Source organism: Macaca fascicularis, chromosome 1, assembly GCF_037993035.2.
Source record: "Macaca fascicularis isolate 582-1 chromosome 1, T2T-MFA8v1.1".
Classification (NCBI taxonomy): Eukaryota; Metazoa; Chordata; class Mammalia; order Primates; family Cercopithecidae; genus Macaca; species Macaca fascicularis.
The window spans coordinates 81775183-81795332 of record NC_088375.1 but is presented as its reverse complement, the minus strand read 5'-3'; the positions used below and the strand labels follow the sequence as shown (position 1 = coordinate 81795332).

Below are 20150 nucleotides of genomic sequence, written 5' to 3'. Positions count from 1 at the left end.
CAGTGACCAGCAGGGCTACTTTATGAATTTTTCCTTAATTAAAGTAACCACTTCATATTTGCTCTATCATTTTCTTCCAGAATGTTGATTATTTCAGAATATGATTGTGTGCTCCAGATGGTATTGAATGGATGGTCAGGATAGTCCATGCATGATTAATGTTTTAACAGAATATTGTTCACATTGATACTGAGACTTCATGTTATTGATTTCTGAATTCTATTAACTTGCTATAAGTGAGCAAAGAAATAGTTTATGATGTAAAAAAATCCTTTGAATATGATTTTATGATTTTGCTTTAAATAAACTCAGATGTAACTGATAGGAACTGATGGGTTGATGTTAAAAATATGCCATCATAAAAATTGGTACACTTAGTGTAGAAGTAGGTTTAATATCATTGAGCCTTAATAGAACATTGGTATAAGTAACTCATGGTAATTGATGAAGATTTTTAAAAGCAGTTTAATGGCTCCAGGAGTGAACTCTAGAGAAACAGCTAAGAAATCATGATAGGCCTTTGTAAACAGTGATTCTCTGATAACTTTAATAAGGTTGGGACCCATTGTCAGGGAGGTAGAGAGTGTCTCTTTGAGGGAAAGGACTCAAATATGTAGTGTCCCTGTGACTCCTGAGGAAGGTTCCGGAGACCCCTGTGGGTTGCCTTCTCAGATATTGGAGAGACAAGGAAGGACAGCCCAGGCTGGGGTAGTTGAGCAGCACACTTCTTGCAGAATGCTGGCAGCCTAGCCCACAGCTAGGGTGCAGCATGTCTGAATTAGGGAGCCAAGCTCACCAGTGCCCTTGGTGTGCAGTCCCAGCTGGCAGAGTGAGCACCGGAGCAGAGTTCCAGGTCTGTGCAGAGACAGGCAGAGTATCCTCGAGGACTGTAATGGTCTGCATCTCCTTCCTAAACCCCGCCCAGTGTTAGAAGCCATGGTTGGGCTAAATGGCTGTGTATGAGTTTGAAAGAAACTTTGGTTATATCTTAATTTAATCCCTGCTCTGTATCGCAGTGTTGGGAGAGGTGTTTTTGCTTGACTGGGTTATAGGAAGCCTAGTGGCATCCTCCTCTTACAAAAAATATTTTCAGGCCTTCCTTCGTAAGAGGTACAACAAAATATAGAAACTGAAGTAATAGTTTTACATTTATCTTTCTACAGAGGAATTGTGAAACACAGAAACCATTAGGATTTTCCCCTAATCTCTCTACAAACGTAATTGCCTGGCTGTTCCTGTGGTATTTCCTGTGAGTTGCAAAATTTGGGGAGGATTTGTGTCACTCTTTTTACAGATTGTTCATTTCATAATTTTGTCTTTTTTCCTCTTAGGTAAACTTGAAGGATTTGAGTTTTTATAAATGAAAACTCTGAAGGTGCTGTTGTAGAGCTTAATTTCCCTTTGGTGACAGGGAATATCTTATACTCTTGGTTCCTTTCTTCTTTCTTAGAACTTCACATGATTTTCTGAATCAAATGAATAAACGTTAGACTCTGACTCATTTTGTAAATGCCCTAATCATTTATTTTTGTATTTCCTCTTAGAAAAGTCTTTCAGATTTTAATCTGAAATAATTCCTCTTTAAAATGAGTCATTCTTGTGTTGATAGCATAACATCATAGTTACAGTACATACATGCTCTATAAACACAGAACTCTTAAATCTGTGACCCATTGTTTTTAAATGAAAATGATCTGTGACTTTGAATTTTTGGAAGGGCAAATCTTCATTTGGATATGACTGATATGAATTACTGTGCAGCGAGTCTGTAGGTGGCCTGGCACAACTTAACACAGTGTTTTTTTTTTTTTTACTTTTCCCTGAACTTTCCTTCTCTTGAGATAGATGACTATAGGAGGTAGAAACAAGTTGTAATCACATTTACCATTTTTAATGAAATATTTTCATGTTCCTTTATCCCAGTTTGTATTATGTATACTTTAAATTGTAATTTATTATAAAACTATTTTACTGTTGAGATTTTAAAAATTTAAAAGTGATGTCTATACTTGCCCCTGGTGTCGCTGATTTTCTGTGTATTTCATACAGGTCAGTATATATATATATTTTAGATGGTACATATGTGTGTGTGCGTGTACCGACATACATATTTTTACTTTTTGTTTTTTTTTTTTTTGGGAGACAGCCCAAGCTGGAGTGCAGTGGCACGATCATAGCTCACTATAACCTTGAATTCCTAGGGTCAAGCGATCCTCCCACCTCAGTCTCTTGAGTAGCTAGGACAGACTACAGGTACATGCTACCACACCCAGCTAATTTTTTTTTTTTTTTAATATAAATGGGGAAATGGGGTCTTACTGTGTTGCTCAGACTGGCCTCTAGCTCCTGGCCTGAAGTGATCCTCCCACCTCAGCCTCCCAAAGTACTGAGATTACAGGCAGGAGCAGGAGCCACCCTGTCTGGCCAAGGTGGGGGGTGTATGTGTGTATCTATGTGTGTATGTGTGTATATATGTGTGTGTGTGTGTGTGTATATATATATAAATTTTTTTTTTTTTTTTTTTCTTTTTGAGACTGAGTCTTGCTGTCTCCCCCAGGCTGGAGTGCAGTGTCGTGATCTCGGCTCACTGCAAGCTCCGCCTCCCGGGTTCATGCCATTCTCCTGCCCCAGCCTTCCGAGTAGCTGGGACTACAGGCACGTGCCACCATGCCTGGCTAATTTTTTGTATTTTTAGTAGAGACGGTTTCACCATGTTAGCCAGGATGGTCTCGATCTCCTGACCTTGTGATCCGCCTGCCTCAGCCTCCCAAAGTGCTGGGATTACAGGCGTGAGCCACTGCACCCGGCCGATGGTACATATATTTTTAAAGTTAAAAAAATCTAGTGTTGTTCTGTTTTGTAACTTTTTCTTAACATTTTCCTAACACTATATTTATGTTTACAGGAGTTGGTGGCTGGGTCATAGTCCTTCTGGCAAGTGATTTTAATTTACTTTTTCCCTGTTTAAAGACTTTTTCATGTTTTTGAATATTTACTTTTCCATCTTACTGTATGTGTAGACCTCACACTGCAGTGAAAATCTTCAGGCGTTCAGAGTTTTTCTTCATTTCAATTTTTTTTTAGGATAAATTCCCAGGAGTAAGATCATGAGATATACATAATTCTGTGACTTTTGATACATTGTTTATTTTACTTTCCAAATAGGATTTTAAATAATTTATAGTACTACCATTGTGTATTTGAGTAAATAACTTTTTTACAACCTCATCTATGTTGGATCTTGTCTTTTAATTGAAGACAGCTTAATACAGGTTGAGCATCGTGAATCCAAAAATCTGAAATCTGAAATACTCCAAAATTGAAAACTTTTCTGAGTGCCTACATGATGCTCTAAGGAAATGCACATGGGTGCATTTTGGATTTTGGATACTTGGATTAGGGATGCTTAACTGGTTATCCATATATTCTAAAATCAGAAAAAATTCTGAAATATGAGGCACTTCTGGTCCCAGGCGTTTCAGATAGGGGATACTCAAACTGTAGCTGTTAAGTGGTACCTCATTGTTTTAATTAATATTGATTTCCCTGCATGTCTTCATATTTGTATTGTCTTGTGGGATCTGTCATTTATATCTTCTGCTCTTAAATATGCTTTAGAGTTTATTGTTTATTGATTAATGTCTTCTCTTTGTGGTTTCTACTATAAAAAATGATGTTCCTGATTTCTAAGTTCAAAGGAAGTTAACATTTTAATGTGTATGTGGTCACCAAGAAGGGCTGATCTAATATGCACATTTTCTACCTAAGGAGGAAAAACTACTCTGTTACCAAGTAAGCAAGCTGTCATGAGCCTTTTCAGATGTCGCAGCAATTTGCTGTCCTTGTAGTATGGGTAGATCTGTAACAGCTGTGTTGTTTTTTTTTTTTTGACCCGATTATTGCTGCACTCTTTATGATGAAAACAGTTTACCTCAGAAGTTGACAGGAGCACATTTATAACTTGATTCAATGAGAATAGTCAGATTTCTCACAACAGCTTCCCAGAGGCTTTAACCTTAGGGAACCCCATTTTGCTTGGTTCCTTTATGGGAAAGGAGCTAATAAAGTCATCTTACATTCTTGAGAATATGGTATTTAAAGAACATAGAGTGTCAGGAAAAGGCATTTTGGAAGTAAAGTTATGACAGATAGTTTAAAAACATTATTTCTTTATGCTTACTATTAATTTATGCCTGTTTGCTGAAACCTCATCTACCTCAGTTCATAATCATCCTTTTCATTTCTGAATTTCCATTTTACCCACATTCTCATTCATGTGATAGAGTACTAAATTGTTCTTTTATATATATATATATAGAGAGAGAGAGAGAGAGAGAGAGAGAGAGGGAGAGCGCGCTTTTGAGACAGGCTCTCACTCTGATGCCCAGGCTGGCGTGCAGTGACCTCCTGGACTCAGGTGATCCTCCCACCTCAGCTTCCTGGGTAGCTTGGACTGTAGGTATACGCTACCACTCTTGGCAACTTTTTTGTATTTTTTTTGTAGAGACAGGGTTTTGCCATGTTGCCCCGGCTGGTCTGCTCTCAAATTCCTGGGCTCAAGTGATCCCCCTGCCTCGGCCTGCCAAAGTGCTGGGATTATAGGTGTGAGCCACCATGGCCTGGCCTGAGATTTTTGTATCTCTCACATACTAAGCATACAGTGGGCTCTTTTTTTTTTAATTGATGTATTCATATACCATAAAATTCACCCATATAAAATGTACAATTCAGTGGTATTTAGTACATTTGCAAGATTGCGCTGCCATTACCACTAATTACAGAACATTTTCATCACCTGAGAAAGAAACCCCATGCCTTTCTCAGTCACTCCCTATTCCCCCTTCCTCAGCCCCTGGCAATTATTCATCAACTTTTTGTCTGTATGGATTTGCATATTCTAGACATTTCATATAAATGGAATTATATGCTATGTGGTCTTTCATGTCTGGCTTCTATCACTTAGCATAATATTTTCAAGGTTTATCCATGTGGTAGTGTGTATCAGTACCTCATTCCTTTTGATGGCTGAAGAATATTCCATTCTAATATAGTGGACTTTTAAGATGTGCTTCTTAATTGCTTGTTTTTAATCATTCCTGACTAAATTTGAGGCAAGATAGACAAGAAAAACACTCTCAACAGACATTTGCCTTCCATATCTCACAGTAAGGATCCAGGGAAGGCACAATGTGTATGAATAAAAATGGTATATGGTTATCTTATTTTCATCATTGATTGCTTAAAGAATCAATTTGATTGTGCACGTGGTACATTCTAGAAAATTTAAGCGTAGATGAGTTCCTAAAAATTCACTTAGTCATCCCACCACCAGGGCATAACTACTGTTAATTTGGTGAATATAGTTTCAGGCTTTTTTCTGTGCCTGTAGATGTGTATGCATAATAGGTTACAGTAAGCACTATTTTATAACAAAACAAACATGTATAACTGAAATATTTTTAATAAAAATGTTTCATTTTTTGTTCATTGCCTTCAAAAATATTTTCGTATCTGATGGAGGAAACTTCTTAGATTTAACGGTTTTATTTTTTATCTTTTAAAAATGATGGATTCTAGGCCAGAATTGTTTTCTGAAGGACTTAGTTGATAGAGTAGCCTAACATTTGTTTTCTAAGTAAAATTTTCAACATGCTGATAAAAACTGCTTCACTAAAATTCATTTTTTTATTAGAAAATTCAATTCCTTTTTGACTAATTCTTTTATCATCTTGTAATACAGTAAATTTGTAAAACAAAGATAAAAGGATGGTAGCAATAAAAACAACATGTGTGCCTGCATTTTCTCATGTTAACATGATAGGTTAGTGAAACCGGCCTCTCTTTCGATTATTTTTCTTATTTTTTTGTTCCTCTTCCAAGTAAAGGAAGGAAAAGGAAATTGATACATATTGGAAAAAAATAACCTTTATAACTTGAGGATATACTTATGTCTATCATTAGTTTCTTGTCAACACCATTTTCCCTCTCAACTAGGCCATTCCCATCAATTAAAATGATCTGTAAAAACTCTCATCTTGAGATAAAAACGAAACACTCCTTTTACCCTGTGTCTCCTTCCCTAGGTGGCTCCATTTTCTCTCCCTTGGGTTAGGCAGAACACACTGGAAGAACTAGTTGTCTGTACTGTGCCTCTGCTTCCTTCCCTCAGGTTCTCTAGCCTGTTCCTGCCGGGTACCTTATACCCATGACTCAGTGCTGGTCAAGGCAGTCAGCAGCTTCCACCTTGCCAAGTCTGACTGTACACTTTTGCATCTTCCTCCCTCACACTTTCTTCGCTTGATTTCTGGTGTCCTGCACTCTTCTGGACTTCTTCCTGTCTTTTTTTGGTGGCTCTTTCTCAGTCGTCTTTGCTGGATCCTTGTCCTTCGTGGGATCTCTGGAGGTTGCTTGATTAGCTCAGGACACAGTCCTCAGCGTTCTTTCCTGTCTCTAGCTGTTCTCATCCAGGCTTAGGTTTTAAATGCCTCTACATGCTCATCTCTTGCTTACTCATCTCAGTCAAACTTGCGTATTAAACAGCCTTCTCATGCCTCCATTTGAACATTCCATAGGTGTCTCATATTTAACATAGAGGCCTCATCCTGCGGGCCCTTCCCAACCTGTTCCTCCTTCCTCACTTTGTACCTGGTGCGTAGGTAGCAGATCCAGAGTCACTCTTAATTTCTCTCTACTTTCACATCCCACATTCTGTCCACCAAGAGAGTCTTGCTGGCTCTACCTTCAAATGATAATGCAAATCCAGCCATTTTCATCACCTTTGCTGTTAACTTGTACTCTGTGTTACCATCATATCTCATTTTGTGTGTGGCATTTACCTCTTATTTGGACTTTCATGCCTGTCCTCCTGTAGTTTGTTCACATAGTGAGTTTTTTTTTTTTTTTTTTTTTGAGATGGAGTCTCGCTCTGTCGCCCAGGCTGGAGCGCGGTGGCCGGATCTCGGCTCACTACAAGCTCCACCTCCCGGGTTTACGCCATTCTCCTGCCTCAGCCTCCCAAGTAGCTGGGGCTACAGGCGCCTGCCACCTCGCCCGGCTAGCTTTTTGGATTCTTTAGTGGAGACGGGGTTTCACCGTGTTAGCCAGGATGGTCTCAATCTCCTGACCTAGTGATCCTCCCGCCTCGGCCTCCCAAAGTGCTGGGATTACAGGCTTGAGCCACCGCGCCCGGCCTATAGTGAGTTTTTTTAATGGCATGAATAGCTACCCTGTTCAAAATCCTCCAGTAACCTCTTATTTTTAAAAACTGAGATATAATTCACATACGGTAAAACTAATCATTTTGAAATATACAATTCAGTGGTATTTAATGTATTCACAATGTTGTGCAACTATCACCACTAATTCCAGAATATTTCCATCACCCCAAGAAGTAGCCCTGTACCTATTAGCAGTCACTTCCCATTTCCCCTTTCTGCAGCTCCTGACAGCCACTGATCTACTTTCTGTCTTTAACGATTTGCCTCCTGTGGGCTTTTAGATTAAAATCCACAGTCCTCGCTCTGGCCTTAGACAGTGGTTTCTAGACCGGCAGTATCAACATCACCTGAGGGCTTGTTAGAAATGCAGAATTTTCAGTCTCCATCCCAGATCTATTGATTTAGGAATTCTTGGGGTGGAGCCCAGCAATCTGTGTTTAACAACAACCCTCTGTCCACACCAGAGTTTGGGAACCTCCAGCCTATAAAGACGTGCATGATCTGGCTTCTGCTTGCCTCCTTGAATTAACCCTTTCCTCTTGCTCCCTCTGCTGTGACCTTCCTCTTGTGCAAATGTGACAAACTTGTTTCCTTCTCAGGGGCTTTAAATGTGTTGCCTCTGCTTGGCACATTCTTCTTCCAGACCTTAGTTGGGCTGTGTCCTCACTTCCTTCAGATAGTTGCTCGGTTGCTCAAGAGCCCTCTGACTGCATAGTACAGAGAGGAGGGCTCCTGTGCTGGGTGTCTTTTTTTTGCCCCTCTGCATTCACTTTTCATCTTCCTCCATCCTGCTTTTGTGCCTTAGGAGGTTGACTTCTCTAAATTGCATCAAGCGCTTCCTTTGCCATCTGGTAGGTAGTTGGGTTTGTCCAGTGAGGAATAGTGGGTGGACATGAGAGGGAAGGAGCCAGGTTGTGGTGTTTATTTTTTTGGCTTCCTTCTTGTGGGCTGGCTGTGCCCTTCTCCACATAGCTTTCTTTCTCTCTCTTTGAATTTTGTACTGCCTGTAGTATTGGCTGTTTAGTAAAGATTATTTCTACATTAGAACAGAGACCATATAGTAGATGATCTATAAATAATGAATGAAAATAATGTTGAGACAGAGGTAGAATGACGGTAGCAGAATGTAAGCTGAAGAAATGAGAGGACAACACACTGTCATTTGAGAGTATATAGCTGTGCTACGTACTACATGCCATACCATTTAGCACTACCTGCAACAAAACTGACCGTGAAAATAAATCAGAGGTGAGATGATGGATTGTGGGCAAACTGTTGCTCTAAAAGACAGAACTGGAGGCAGTGAAACACTTGGCACCGTGTGGTCCAGATTCAGGAGAGTCTTTACCTGTATGCTCTTGAGGAAGGGACTCAATCTTGGTTTTGCCATTTAATAGCTGTGTGACCTGGGTGAATTACTTAAATCCCTCTGTGCTTCAGTGTTTTCATCTGTAAAATGCAATCACATTTGCAAGATTTAATACTTAGTGCATGCTTGTTACATAGCAGGCACAGTTCTAGGTGCTGAGTATACAACACTGAACAAAGACAAAACCTTTGACTGTATGGAGCTTACTTTCTAGTAGGAAAGGCAGATAATAAAAATGAGTTAAATAAATATACCATATGGAATGTTAGTGACTGTGCTAAGGAGGGAAATAAAGCAGAAGAATGGGCTAGGGTATGTGTGTGTGTGTGTTTGGTGTTGGAATTCTAGGTAGGGTTCCTAGGTAAGGCTTCACTGAGAGAGTGACATCTGAGTAAAGGTGTGATGGAGATAAGGAAGTAAGAGTTATACTGGCATACAAAGAAGAACATTCCAAATAGAGGAACAGCAAGTACAGAAGCTCCCACGTGGGAACATGCCTGATGTGTTTGACGAACAGCAAAGAGGATGCTGATAGAGCACAGAGTGAGGGGGGATTAGAAGGAGATGGGGGCCAGATCATGACTACGGCAGACCTTGTAAGCTGCTGTAAAAATGTTTACTTTTACTCTGGTACCTAGTAAACATTTACTAAATAGTAGCTCTTAGGGAACTTTTTTTTAAAAAAATTAATTTTAATTTTAAGTTCCAGGATGCATGTGTAGGACGTGCAGATTTGTTACACAGGTAAACGTGTGGCTATTGGGGAACTTAAAGACTCATTTTGAAGATGAGGATGCTGAGTTTCAGAGAGGTGACATTACTTGCCTAAGGTAGTCTAACTAATTATGAAGTATTCTGGAGTTTGAACCAGATCTTCTGCCTAGGAATCGACAAAAATACCATGTTGCTGGGCCAGCATCGCATACTGCTATACAATTACTAAAATCACCACAGAGCTAATCTCCATACATGATAGGTAGAAATGGGGTCAACTCATACACGTACTGTTGATACTGGTGTTAAACCTGTGGGAAAAGTAACCATAAATAGAACACATCTGTCATCATTCTTAATTATACTTTTAAATAAATGAAGCTGTTGGTTTTCCAGAAAGTAAAAGATCAGATCTCTGTTAAAGTGTGGGTAACTGGTTAAATGGAGCATTTCCTAATATTTTCTTTCTATAAAGCACAGCTTAAAGAATAGAGGATAGATCAGAAGAACAGAATTGTACCCTTACCTTCCCATTTCAGTAGGCAAGTAGATCACTTATCTGAGTCTTTTTCTTCATTTATAAAGAGAAAGTAACACCTGCTGTTTATCTGAGAGTTGATGTAAGTTTCTGAGATAACGTGTTTGAAAGATGAAGTTTAGGGAGGTAAGGTGCTATCTCACATAATAGGCTTTTATTTGTTGATAAGGTGTGTGTTTAGCATATACTCTGTATTTCCAGGATTTCTGTAACTTAACACTTCTAAGCCTCATGTTTACAATGAAAAGTTACTATTTTCTAAGTGATAAACTTCAAAGCAAGTTTTCCTGTCGGTAGAGAGTATGGAGAGGTAGTATTTAATGCTAAAATGTACATTATTTGTCTCCATCACTGAATATGCTGTATACTTTGGGAGCAGCAGATGAGTGTAATTCTGTGCTTTGTTATTTTTTCAGTGATTTAGTCAAGCCTTTATGACTTTTGTGTCATAATTTTGAGTGCTGCTTTGTTGCCTAAGTTGAACCCTAGAACTATGTACCTTTATGTAGTCAAAATGTGAAAAACCTGAGATAATTAGCTTGAAAGCTTCTGAGCTCATATTGGGAAAGTCTACAGTGTTTTTTTTTTTTTTCCCCATTAAAAATTGTTTCAACAGTGTTCACTATTTTAATTTTTCCGGATCACCCTCTGTTTTACCTGTTTATGTGAGTTAACAGCTTTGGTTGCAGAATGTGGAGGCTTGGACTGGCTTGAGTGCAAGGGGCCACCCTTTGTCTCATGTATATCTTCTTTTACTCTGACCAAATCTTGAGGCACTGAGTCTGATGTCTTAGCCAGTTTCCATCGTCATCCCTAACCAGGTGCTGCCTTTTCGCAAACAACATCTTAATGCAGCTTTCTCCATTTGGGGGTAATGGACAGAGACATTTAAACTGGAAGGGGAGTTGTGTGACTGTTGGTAGGCCCTCCGATTGCTGTGTGATGTCCTCGTGTCATTGTGGTCATAGTGTATATCCTATTTATTCTGCTTTTTTGCAGTCTTAAAACCCAAACTTTTCCCAGTGCTTAGCATAATTTCATTAATGATTTTAAAAGACTAAACTTGTCCCTCAAGTTTATGTTCCATAGGTTATGCATTCTTTCTTTGATTGGAATTATTTTCACAGGATGTATTCTCACTGTGAGGTAACGCTTTCAAATTATTATTATTTTTTAATCCTGATGCGTATTGATTTGCATGGAGTTACTCATTGAATTTAATAAACATATAGGGGCTTACTAATTTGCATCACCATCAAAAATTTGTTTCCTGTTTTACTTAGTTTCTTCATTGGAAATTAACAAGTTTTTTTTTGTAATTTAATAGGTGTGAAAACTTTAATTCTTTAGTAGCAGTGTTTCTAAGAAACAGCGTCTTTTTTTTTACTAGGAGAAAGATTGTTAAGATTGTTGGTAAGGGGCTTTTTTTTTTTTTTTTTTTTTGGAGTCAAGGTCTCACCCAGGCTGGAGTGCAGTGGTGCAGTTGCTTCTCACTATAAGTATGACCTCCTGGGCTTAAGCAGTCTTCCCCACTCAGCCTTCCAAGTAGCAGAGACCACAGGCATGTGCCACCATGTCTGGCTGATTTTCTTTTAATTTTTGGTAGAAATGGAGTGTTGCTTCCTTGCCCAGACTGGTCTTAAACTCCTGGACGCATGTGATCTTCCCGACTTGGCCTCCCAAAGTGTTGGGATTACAGGTGTAGGCCACTACACCCAGCCTATTAGTGAGTTTTAAATGTAAACCTTCTGTTAGTCTCAGTGTTTATATACAAGGTCATGTAGGTGTTAGCATAACAGCTACTCATTTCTACTTAGACTTTGTTAATGAAATCTTACATTTCAAAGTAGGTATTTAATTTGCTTAAAACATTTTAGAAGTACAATTTTTTTGGCCAGGCGCAGTGGCTCATGTCTGTAATCCCAGCACTTTGGGAGGCCAAGGCGGGTGGATCACCTGAAGTCAGGAGTATGAAACCAGCCTGGCCAACATAATGAAACCCCGTCTCTGCTAAAAATACAAAAATTAGCCGGATGTGGCGTGGTGTAGTGTGGCATGGCATGAGCCTGTAATCCCAGCTACTCGGGAGGCTGAGACAGGAGAATCGCTTGAACTCGGGAGGCGGAGGTCGCAGTGAGCCGCGATCATGCCATGCACTCCAGCGTGGGAGACAGAGTGAGACTCTGTCTCAAAAAAAAAAAAAAAAAGAAGTACAGTTTTTTGACTAGGTAATATATACACATTAGATAAAGATTAGGTTTATACAGCCCCCACAAGCTCTGTTCCCATCCCCCTCCCACTTCAGAAGCAGCATGTTATGTTCTTATGTGTCCTTCCAAAAAAGAGACTATGCATAAATAAGTATATATGGATGAGGTTATCTCATCAACCTTTACAGGATTAACAAGAAGATATATTTGTGATATGGGTCCAGCAGATATAAGTATTTGGCAAACAACATTAATAAAACTGGCAAAAACAGATATAATTTGAACTGGTGTGACTGTATTCCAGGGTCACTGGGTTCTAGAGCTACTGCCCATGGTAGAGGCTGGGCTCCAGGTCTCCCTCAACCCCCCGTCAACACCTCATCTTTGGCCGGGTGACAGCCAGACTGTTCTGTTGTACATTTGCACTTCCAACTGAGATTTTGTTTGGAGAAAGGAATTTAAGGTGAATACCGCATTAGGCAGACAGTACCAGTAACTGTCTTAATTTTCTCTCTTAATTTTTAGATGTTTCTCACCGTGTATCTCAGTAACAATGAGCAGCACTTCACAGAAGTTCCAGTTACTCCAGAAACAATATGCAGAGATGTGGTGGATCTGTGCAAAGAACCCGGAGAGAGTGATTGCCATTTGGCTGAAGTGTGGTGTGGCTCTGGTGAGAGACGCTGATGGCCTCGTGCTTCAGTTCTTTTGTCTTCTATTAATGTTGGTTTGTAGATGTGGCACTGTGTAAGTGCTCATGTTTCTCCGGGGAGAAACTGTAGAATAGCATGTCTGGCAGAACATAGTGTTCCTGATCCAGCTTTGGTATGATACATTAAGTCTTTTTGCTGTTTTCTTTTTCTGCAATAAAATGGAGACACCACAATATAAAATATAAAAAGTCATCTGGGATGTTGTGGTCCAATGGATGGTGCTCAACAGTGTCTTTGTATGTGTAAGCTTTACTTAATTAGAAATTTGAGTCATCCTGATTGGTTTGCCCTCTCTCAATTTCTGTAAGTTTTTAGAGGAAGCTACTCAGTGTTGAGGAACTGTAGTGGCAGACAGCAATGGTGAACTCATGGGCATTGTTGTAAGCCATGAAATCAATCCCTCTGTATGGTTCTTTGGAGCTCTAAAATGGGATAACCTGGTTTCTTTTTGGCTCCATAGGAGTTGGTAGATGTGGGAGTAATTTTTCATCATTTCTGCCTTGTTCCTGCACAGGCTGGGTGAACTCCTGCTGGTTTCCTTTTTCACCTCTGGGGATGCCAGATGTCCCCAGAGCAAGTTACACACTGTGTTAATTGAGTTCATGCCATTCATGATGGCTAACTTCAGCTGAGCTCCCCCTTCTTTTCAGGCAAGTCCTTTTATTCATCTTTGGTTGACTTTTCTACAGTTGGATGTTCTAGAAGGTCTTCTGCAGTCTCTCCGAATTACTTTCTTTTCTCTTTACGTAGGAACCAGATTAGAACAATCACATGAAGAAACCCAAGGGATCTTTTGAAAATGAAAATCAGATAATTTCACTTTCCTGCTTAAAACTAGCGACTTCTCTTCCACTTACAATAAAATCCAAACTTTTAATATGAGGTTGTGAAGTTCTGTAGATTCTTAGTCTTTGCTCTTATCTGGTACCATTTTCTTCTCTGCTTCTTCCTGCAGCTTTAAAAATATTTCTTGAATATGCTAAGCTCATTCCCACCTTAGAGTCATTGGTGATAGCCATTCCCACTGTTTGTATTGCTCTGTCTCCAGATACTGTCATTGCTGGTTCCTTCTGGATTGTAGCTAAAATGTTAACCTCCTTGGAGAGGCTTTTCCTGAGCACCCTGCCAAAAGTAGCCATGAAGTTAGTTCTCAGTTATATCATCCTGATGTCATCCTCTGCAGAAAGTGCATCACTCTGACTTTGTGTGTGTTATCCTGATAGCCCCAAACATATGCACTAGAATGTAAACTATTTAAGGATATAGACCTTGTTTATCTTGTTCATTGCTGTATCCCCAGCTCCAGGGGAGTGCCTTGTACCTAGTATGTGCTGTAGAAATATTTTTGGAATGAGTAAATGAACTTCTAGCTGCTCCTGGTAACCTCCTTGCATTCAGCAAATTACCTTCCTTTATTCTTTACTGAGATAATTGAAACCATCCATTGTGTGCTTCCTCAGTTTTCTTACTCTGTACCTTAGATTCCCTCTGTGTGTCTCCCTTTTTTTCTCATTTTCATAGAGGAAGAAGTGTTCTTTCTTTGCTAGGGCTATACTCTGTTCCTTGACACTTTTGATCCCACTTACTCCTCTTGCTCACTTGAATTTAATAACCTTTACTATGTGATGATGACATGTAAAGGATTTTCTTTCTTACAACTTTTTTTTTTTTTTGAGACGGAGTTTCACTCTTGTTGCCCAGGCTGGAGTGCAATGGCGCGATCTCGGCTCACTGCAACCTCCGCCTCCTGGGTTCAAGCGATTCTCCTGCCTCAGCCTCCCGAGTAGCTGCGATTACAGGCATGTGCCACCATGCCCAGCTAATTTTGTATTTTTAGTAGAGATGGGCTTTCTCCGTGTTGTTCAGGCAGGTCTCGAACTCCTGATGGTGATCCGCCTGCCTAGGCCTCCCAAAGTGCTGGGATTACAGGAGTGAGCCACCACACCTGGCACAACTTTTTAATTAAAAAAACTTTTGGCTGGACACGATAACTCATGCCTATAATCCCAGCACTTTGGGAGGCCGAGGAGGGTTGATCACCTGAGGTTAGGAGTTTGAGACCAGCCTGGCCAACATGGTGAAATCCCACCTCTACTAAAATAAAATACAAAAATTAGCCAGGTATGATGGCGGGCGCCTGTAATCCCAGCTACTGGGGAGGCTGAGGCAGGAGAATTCCATGAACTTGGGAGGCAGAGGTTGCAGTGAGCCGAGGTCGCGCAACTCCACTCCACTCCAGTCTAGGTGACAGAGCAAGATTCTGTCTCAAAAAAGAAAAAAAAATTTTTTTAAATGACAACACCGATATGTGTTCTAGGTTTTTTTTGTTTTGTTTTGTTTTTCTTTTCTTTTCTTTTTTTTTTTTTTGAGATGGAGTCTCGCTCTGTCACCAGGCTGGAGTGCAGTGGCACGATCTCGGCCCACTGCAACCTCCGCCTCCTGGATTCAAGTGATTCTCATGCCTCAACCTCCCAAGTAGTTGGGATTACAGGCACACGCCACCACACCAGCTAGTTTTTTTTGTATTTTTAGTAGAGATAGGGTTTCATCATGTTGGCCAGTATGGTCTTGAACTCCTGACCTCGTGATCCACCCGTCTTGGCCTCCCAGGGTGCTGGGATTACAGGCGTGAGCCACTGTGCTCAGCCTCTAGTTTAAAAGAGGAGATAATATAAACAAAATGGATATCTCTCTCCTAAGCAATTCCCCTCGTCTCTTGATGTAATCACTTTAGCCAGATCATTTCTCAGACCTTTTCTCTGCATTTGTAAGTAACTGTAGAAATATTTTTGTGGTGTTTCTATATATTTTCTTTATGTAAGCAGTAGCATACATATCCGTGTTCTCCAATTTACTATTTTACCTTACAACATAGCTTGTAGATCTTTTCTTTTCAGATTAGTATGTGTAAATCTGTATCTTTTTTTTTTTTTGAGACGGAGTCTTACTCTGTTGCCCAGGCTGGGGTGCAGTGGCACCGTCTCGGCTCACTGCCACCTCTGCCTTCCAGGTTCAAGCGATTCTACTGCCTCAGCCCCCTGAGTAGCTGTAACTACAGGCGCCCACCACCACACCCAGCTAATTTTTATATTTTTAGTAGAGATGGAGTTTCACCATGTTGGCCAGGCTGGTCTTGAACTCCTGACCTCAAGTGATACACCAGCCTCAGCCTCCCAAAGTGCTGGGATTATAGACATGAGCCACCGTGTTATTTTTAAATTATCACATAATTTCCCCCAGTATGCATAAACTGCAGTTGAGCTAACAATTGCTTTATTTATAAACATTTAAATTAATTATCTTGTTTTAATAAGTGCTGAGTAAAAATCCTTTTAGGAACCTCTTCTGATCCTATGCAAGCATTTCTCTAAAGGGTGGATGCCAAAAATGGAATTCTTTGGTTAAAAGTTCATAACTTTTTTTAATTTTCAAAAAAAATTTTTTCTTCTTCTTTATTCCCCTCCCCCTTTTCCTCCCCATCCTCCTCTCCGTCTCCCTCCTCCTCATGCAGTAACCGATGTGAAATATTTTATTTTTTTATTGAGATAAGGTCTTGCTGTGTTGCCCAGGCTGGAGTGCAGTGTGGTGCGGTCTTGGCTTGCTGCAGCCTTGACCTCCTAGGCTTAAGTGATCCTCTCACCTCAGCCTCCTGAGTAGTTGGTACTACAGGAATGTGCCACCACACCCAGCTAATTTTTCTATTTTTTGTAAAGATGGAGTTTTGCTATGTTGCCTAGGCTGGTCTGAAACTCCTGGGTTTAAGTGATCCGCCAGCCTCAGCCTTCTAAAGTGTTGGGATTACAGGCGTGAGCCACTGTGCCTGGCCAGGCCCCACATTTTTTTTTCTTTTTTAAAAATTTTATTGTGTGTATTTAAGGTATACAACATGATGTTATGGGATACTTATAGGTAGTAAACAGGTTACTGTCATGAACCAAATTAACATAAAGTTTCGCACATTTGAAAATGTAATATATGTTGTCAAATTTTCTTCTGCAAAGGTTATATCAGTTCATACCTTTTCCAGTTATTTCTAGATGTATTCCTCATCAAGTTATAATATTTTAACTTTTACTAAACTGATAGCTGAAAACTTGACTTTTGTTTAAATTTGCATATTTCTGATTTCAAATGTGGTTGCCTGTTTTTTCATTTGTTCGTTGGCCATTTGGCTTTTTGGTTTTTGAAATTTGTTTCTTTATATCCTTTGCTTATGTTTACTCTGGCTTTTTCCCTTCCCTCTTGATTTGAAGGCATCTAAAAACCATTCAGGATCTCAGGCCTATCTATATGTGTGTTATTAAAAAAAAAATTTCTTATTCCAAAGCTGTAACTTAATTCTCTAAGTGTTAAGCCTTTGTTCTCCTCTCTTGTCTTCCTCTTCTTTCCTTTTCCATTTCCTCACTACCCACTTGTGCATTTGCTTAGTGGATATTTCTCGGATGCCTGTTACGTGCTAGGGACGGCACTTGATGGAGAGGGATAGAGAGATGAAAGTTACCTTTAGGTATCTTCCAGGGCACAAAGAGAAACAAGTATCCACAGACATTTATAATACAATGTGATAGTTGCAGTAATAGATGTGTTTCATCTGCAGGAAAAAAGGGTGCTGGGGGGCGGATGATGCATGATAGGAATGGCTTGTTCAGAGTCATATAGGCAGGAATGCCAAGGAGATACAGTCGTGTGTCACTTAATGATGGTGATATGTGCTGAGAAATTTGTCATTACGTGATTTTGTTGTTGTGTGAATATCATAGAGTGTACTTACACAAATCTAGATGGTATAGCCTACTACACACCTAGGCTATACGGTATATAGCCTAACACTCCTAGGCTACAAACCTGTACAACATGTTACTGTCTTGAATACTGTAGGCAGTTATAACACAGTGGTATTTGTGTATCTAAACATGTTTAAACATAGGGAAAGGTACAGTAAAAATATGGCCTTACAATCTTATGGGACCACTGTCAACACGCAGTGCATGACCGTAGGTGTGGTTGGCACATAGGTGTTAGTAGGGAGCTTTGAGAGCCTTTGAAGTGTCTGTTTCAGTTTATGCAGGCCTATGCCTGATCTTTTGCCATCACAGGCCCATCGGGATGTCAGCCTGGAGCTTATAAGAAAGTCCATATCCTTCTGGGGCAGTCCGACGTGGACTGCAAGCTACTATACTTCCTTTGAGTTGTCTTTTTGCTCCTGAAACCTGGAGATTTTACTTGTTTTGAGTACAGCTTGTGTGTGTCTGTTTTGTAGGGGCGGGTGGAAGGTCTACTCAGAATTTCTTTTGGAGGGTTTCTCTCTAACTATGGTGTATCCTTTTTAGGGGGTCTTAGAATATGTGTGGTTTATAAAAGGGGATAATCTGTGTCAACTCTCAGTATGTTATGTGACTGGAAGTAGAACCAGAACCGCACTTTGTTGCAGCCAAGCAGGTTAAGTTCAGGGTTGGTTCACCAAATTGGCTGCGTGAATTGAATTGAATGCTTGCCTGCTCTGTTCTCTCCCATGTTTATTTAAGGTGTTGATTACTAATAAATGTGTTGAGTTTTCTTAGGGTATTTCAACATTCTTATATTTAAAAATTATGTTGACATTACTGGCGTTTCGTTGATTTTAAGCAGTTGCTGCCTCAAACAGTATGTCTTGTTTTTATATCCAGATCCCTTGAGATTGGAAGATTTTTTTTAGGACAGCTTGAGATATATTGTTTCTCTTGAAGGCTTCTATTTTTACTGCGTATTTAGGTGTGCCCTTCTTTTTTTTTTTCCAGAAAAATTCTGACACTGGTATTCTCACTGGAAGAAGGGCAAATATAGATACATTTTACAGCAGTAAATAGACTTTTATTTGGAAATGGATAGGTCTGATTTTTTTTAACATTGTTTGTAAAATTATAATTTAAAAATAGCCTGTATTGAAAACTACAATAAAAAAAAAAGACTAGGCTATTTAGAAAGTTGCTTTTTAATTTTTTTGTATATTCAGAGAATCATGAACATTAGTGTTAGAGGGGACTGTCTGATCTAATATAGATTTTACAGAAACTTTTGGAACTACAGAAGTTAAATGGCCAGGTGCGGTGGCTTATGCGTATAATCCCAGCACTTTGGGAGGCCGAGACAGGTGGATCACGAGGTCAGGAGATCGAGACCATCCTGGCTAACACGGCGAAACCCTGTCTCTACTAAAAATACAAAAAAATTAGCCGGGCGTAGTGGCCTGTAGTCCCAGCTGCTCAGGAGGCTGAGGCAGGAGAATGGCGTGAACCCGGGAGGCGGAGCTTGCAGTGAGCCGAGATCACGCCACCGCACTCCAGCCTGGGCGACTGAGCAAGACTCTGTCTCAAAAAAGAATAAAAGGGAAAAAAAAAAAAAAAAGAAGCAGTTAAATGGCACGCCTGTGGCCAGCATGGAGCCCACTGGATTAGACTACTGAGCTCCCGACAGCTGGCAGAGATGCATTGCCCTTTCTAGTATTCCACCCTGGCTTGACTTTGATCGTGTGTGTGGAAAATCTGTGTTACTTCATTTTCTAAGACGTGTTTTAATGAAAAAAATTTACCTGAGATACTAAGCATTTGCTGTATCCGTAATGTATAATTTGCATGAAGGATAGATGGTGAATGATATGTTTATCTTTCTTTTACCTGAAAATAATGTGGTTTCTACTCATTTGCTTTAGAACGTCCAGTTGCGGATAATGAGCGAATGTTTGATATTCTTCAGCGATTTGGAAGTCAGAGGAACGAAGCTCGCTTCTTCCTTCGTCATGAACACCCCCCTGGCAGGGACATTGGTAGGTAGTGCTCTGTGAATTGTGACAGATATTTAAGCTTTTATTTTGTGCTGGTGGCGCATGATGAGAAGCCAGGTAATTTGAGAGGTGAAGGAGAGGTTAGGAAATGTAAACAGTGGAAATAGGATGAAGAGAAGTTTGACTATAGTTTTTTAATGCGCATGGGAAGGAGTCATTAGAGTAGGGGTTTGAAACTCTAAGAAAGAGAATACTTGTTAGTCAGGGTCCCTGATTAGGTCCTTCTGCAGCCCTGAGGATTAGGATCCTTCCTTAGACAAGAGGAAGGATCCCTCTTCCATAATAACAGGACAGAAATAAAACTGTGGCAGATGTGGCTAAATTTGTGCATTTTGTGGGAGTAAGTTGAGGGATTTCTTATCTAAAAACATTTGTTTTCTCTGAGGTAGGAGTGATGATGTAGGTGGGTGGGAAGTTTGAGCTGTTTTGGAGATTAGGAGAGAAGGTTTACTAGGGAAGCCAGGCTGCTGGGAACCGTTGAGGCCAGTTGAGATTAGAGACCATGAGACCATACGTGATTTTTCTCCAGTGGTTGTCTACAGCCCAGGTGGGTTGTAAGAAGAGAAGAA

The 20150-nt window shown here is 40.0% G+C and overlaps 1 protein-coding gene across 3 annotated transcripts in view; it reads left to right on the top strand.

Moving 5' to 3' along the window:
- Window positions 1–20150, top strand: part of TP53BP2 (tumor protein p53 binding protein 2) — a 104146-nt gene that overhangs the window by 49556 nt on the left and 34440 nt on the right. For 2 of the 3 annotated variants that reach the window (XM_045397704.2, XM_005540942.4), the window contains exons 2-3: window positions 12574–12721; window positions 19450–19563. In XM_045397704.2, coding sequence (XP_045253639.2) covers window positions 12574–12721; window positions 19450–19563 — 262 coding nt within the window. The remainder of the gene's footprint in view (window positions 1–12573; window positions 12722–19449; window positions 19564–20150) is intronic. The other variant, XM_074037155.1, reaches the window with a different exon arrangement.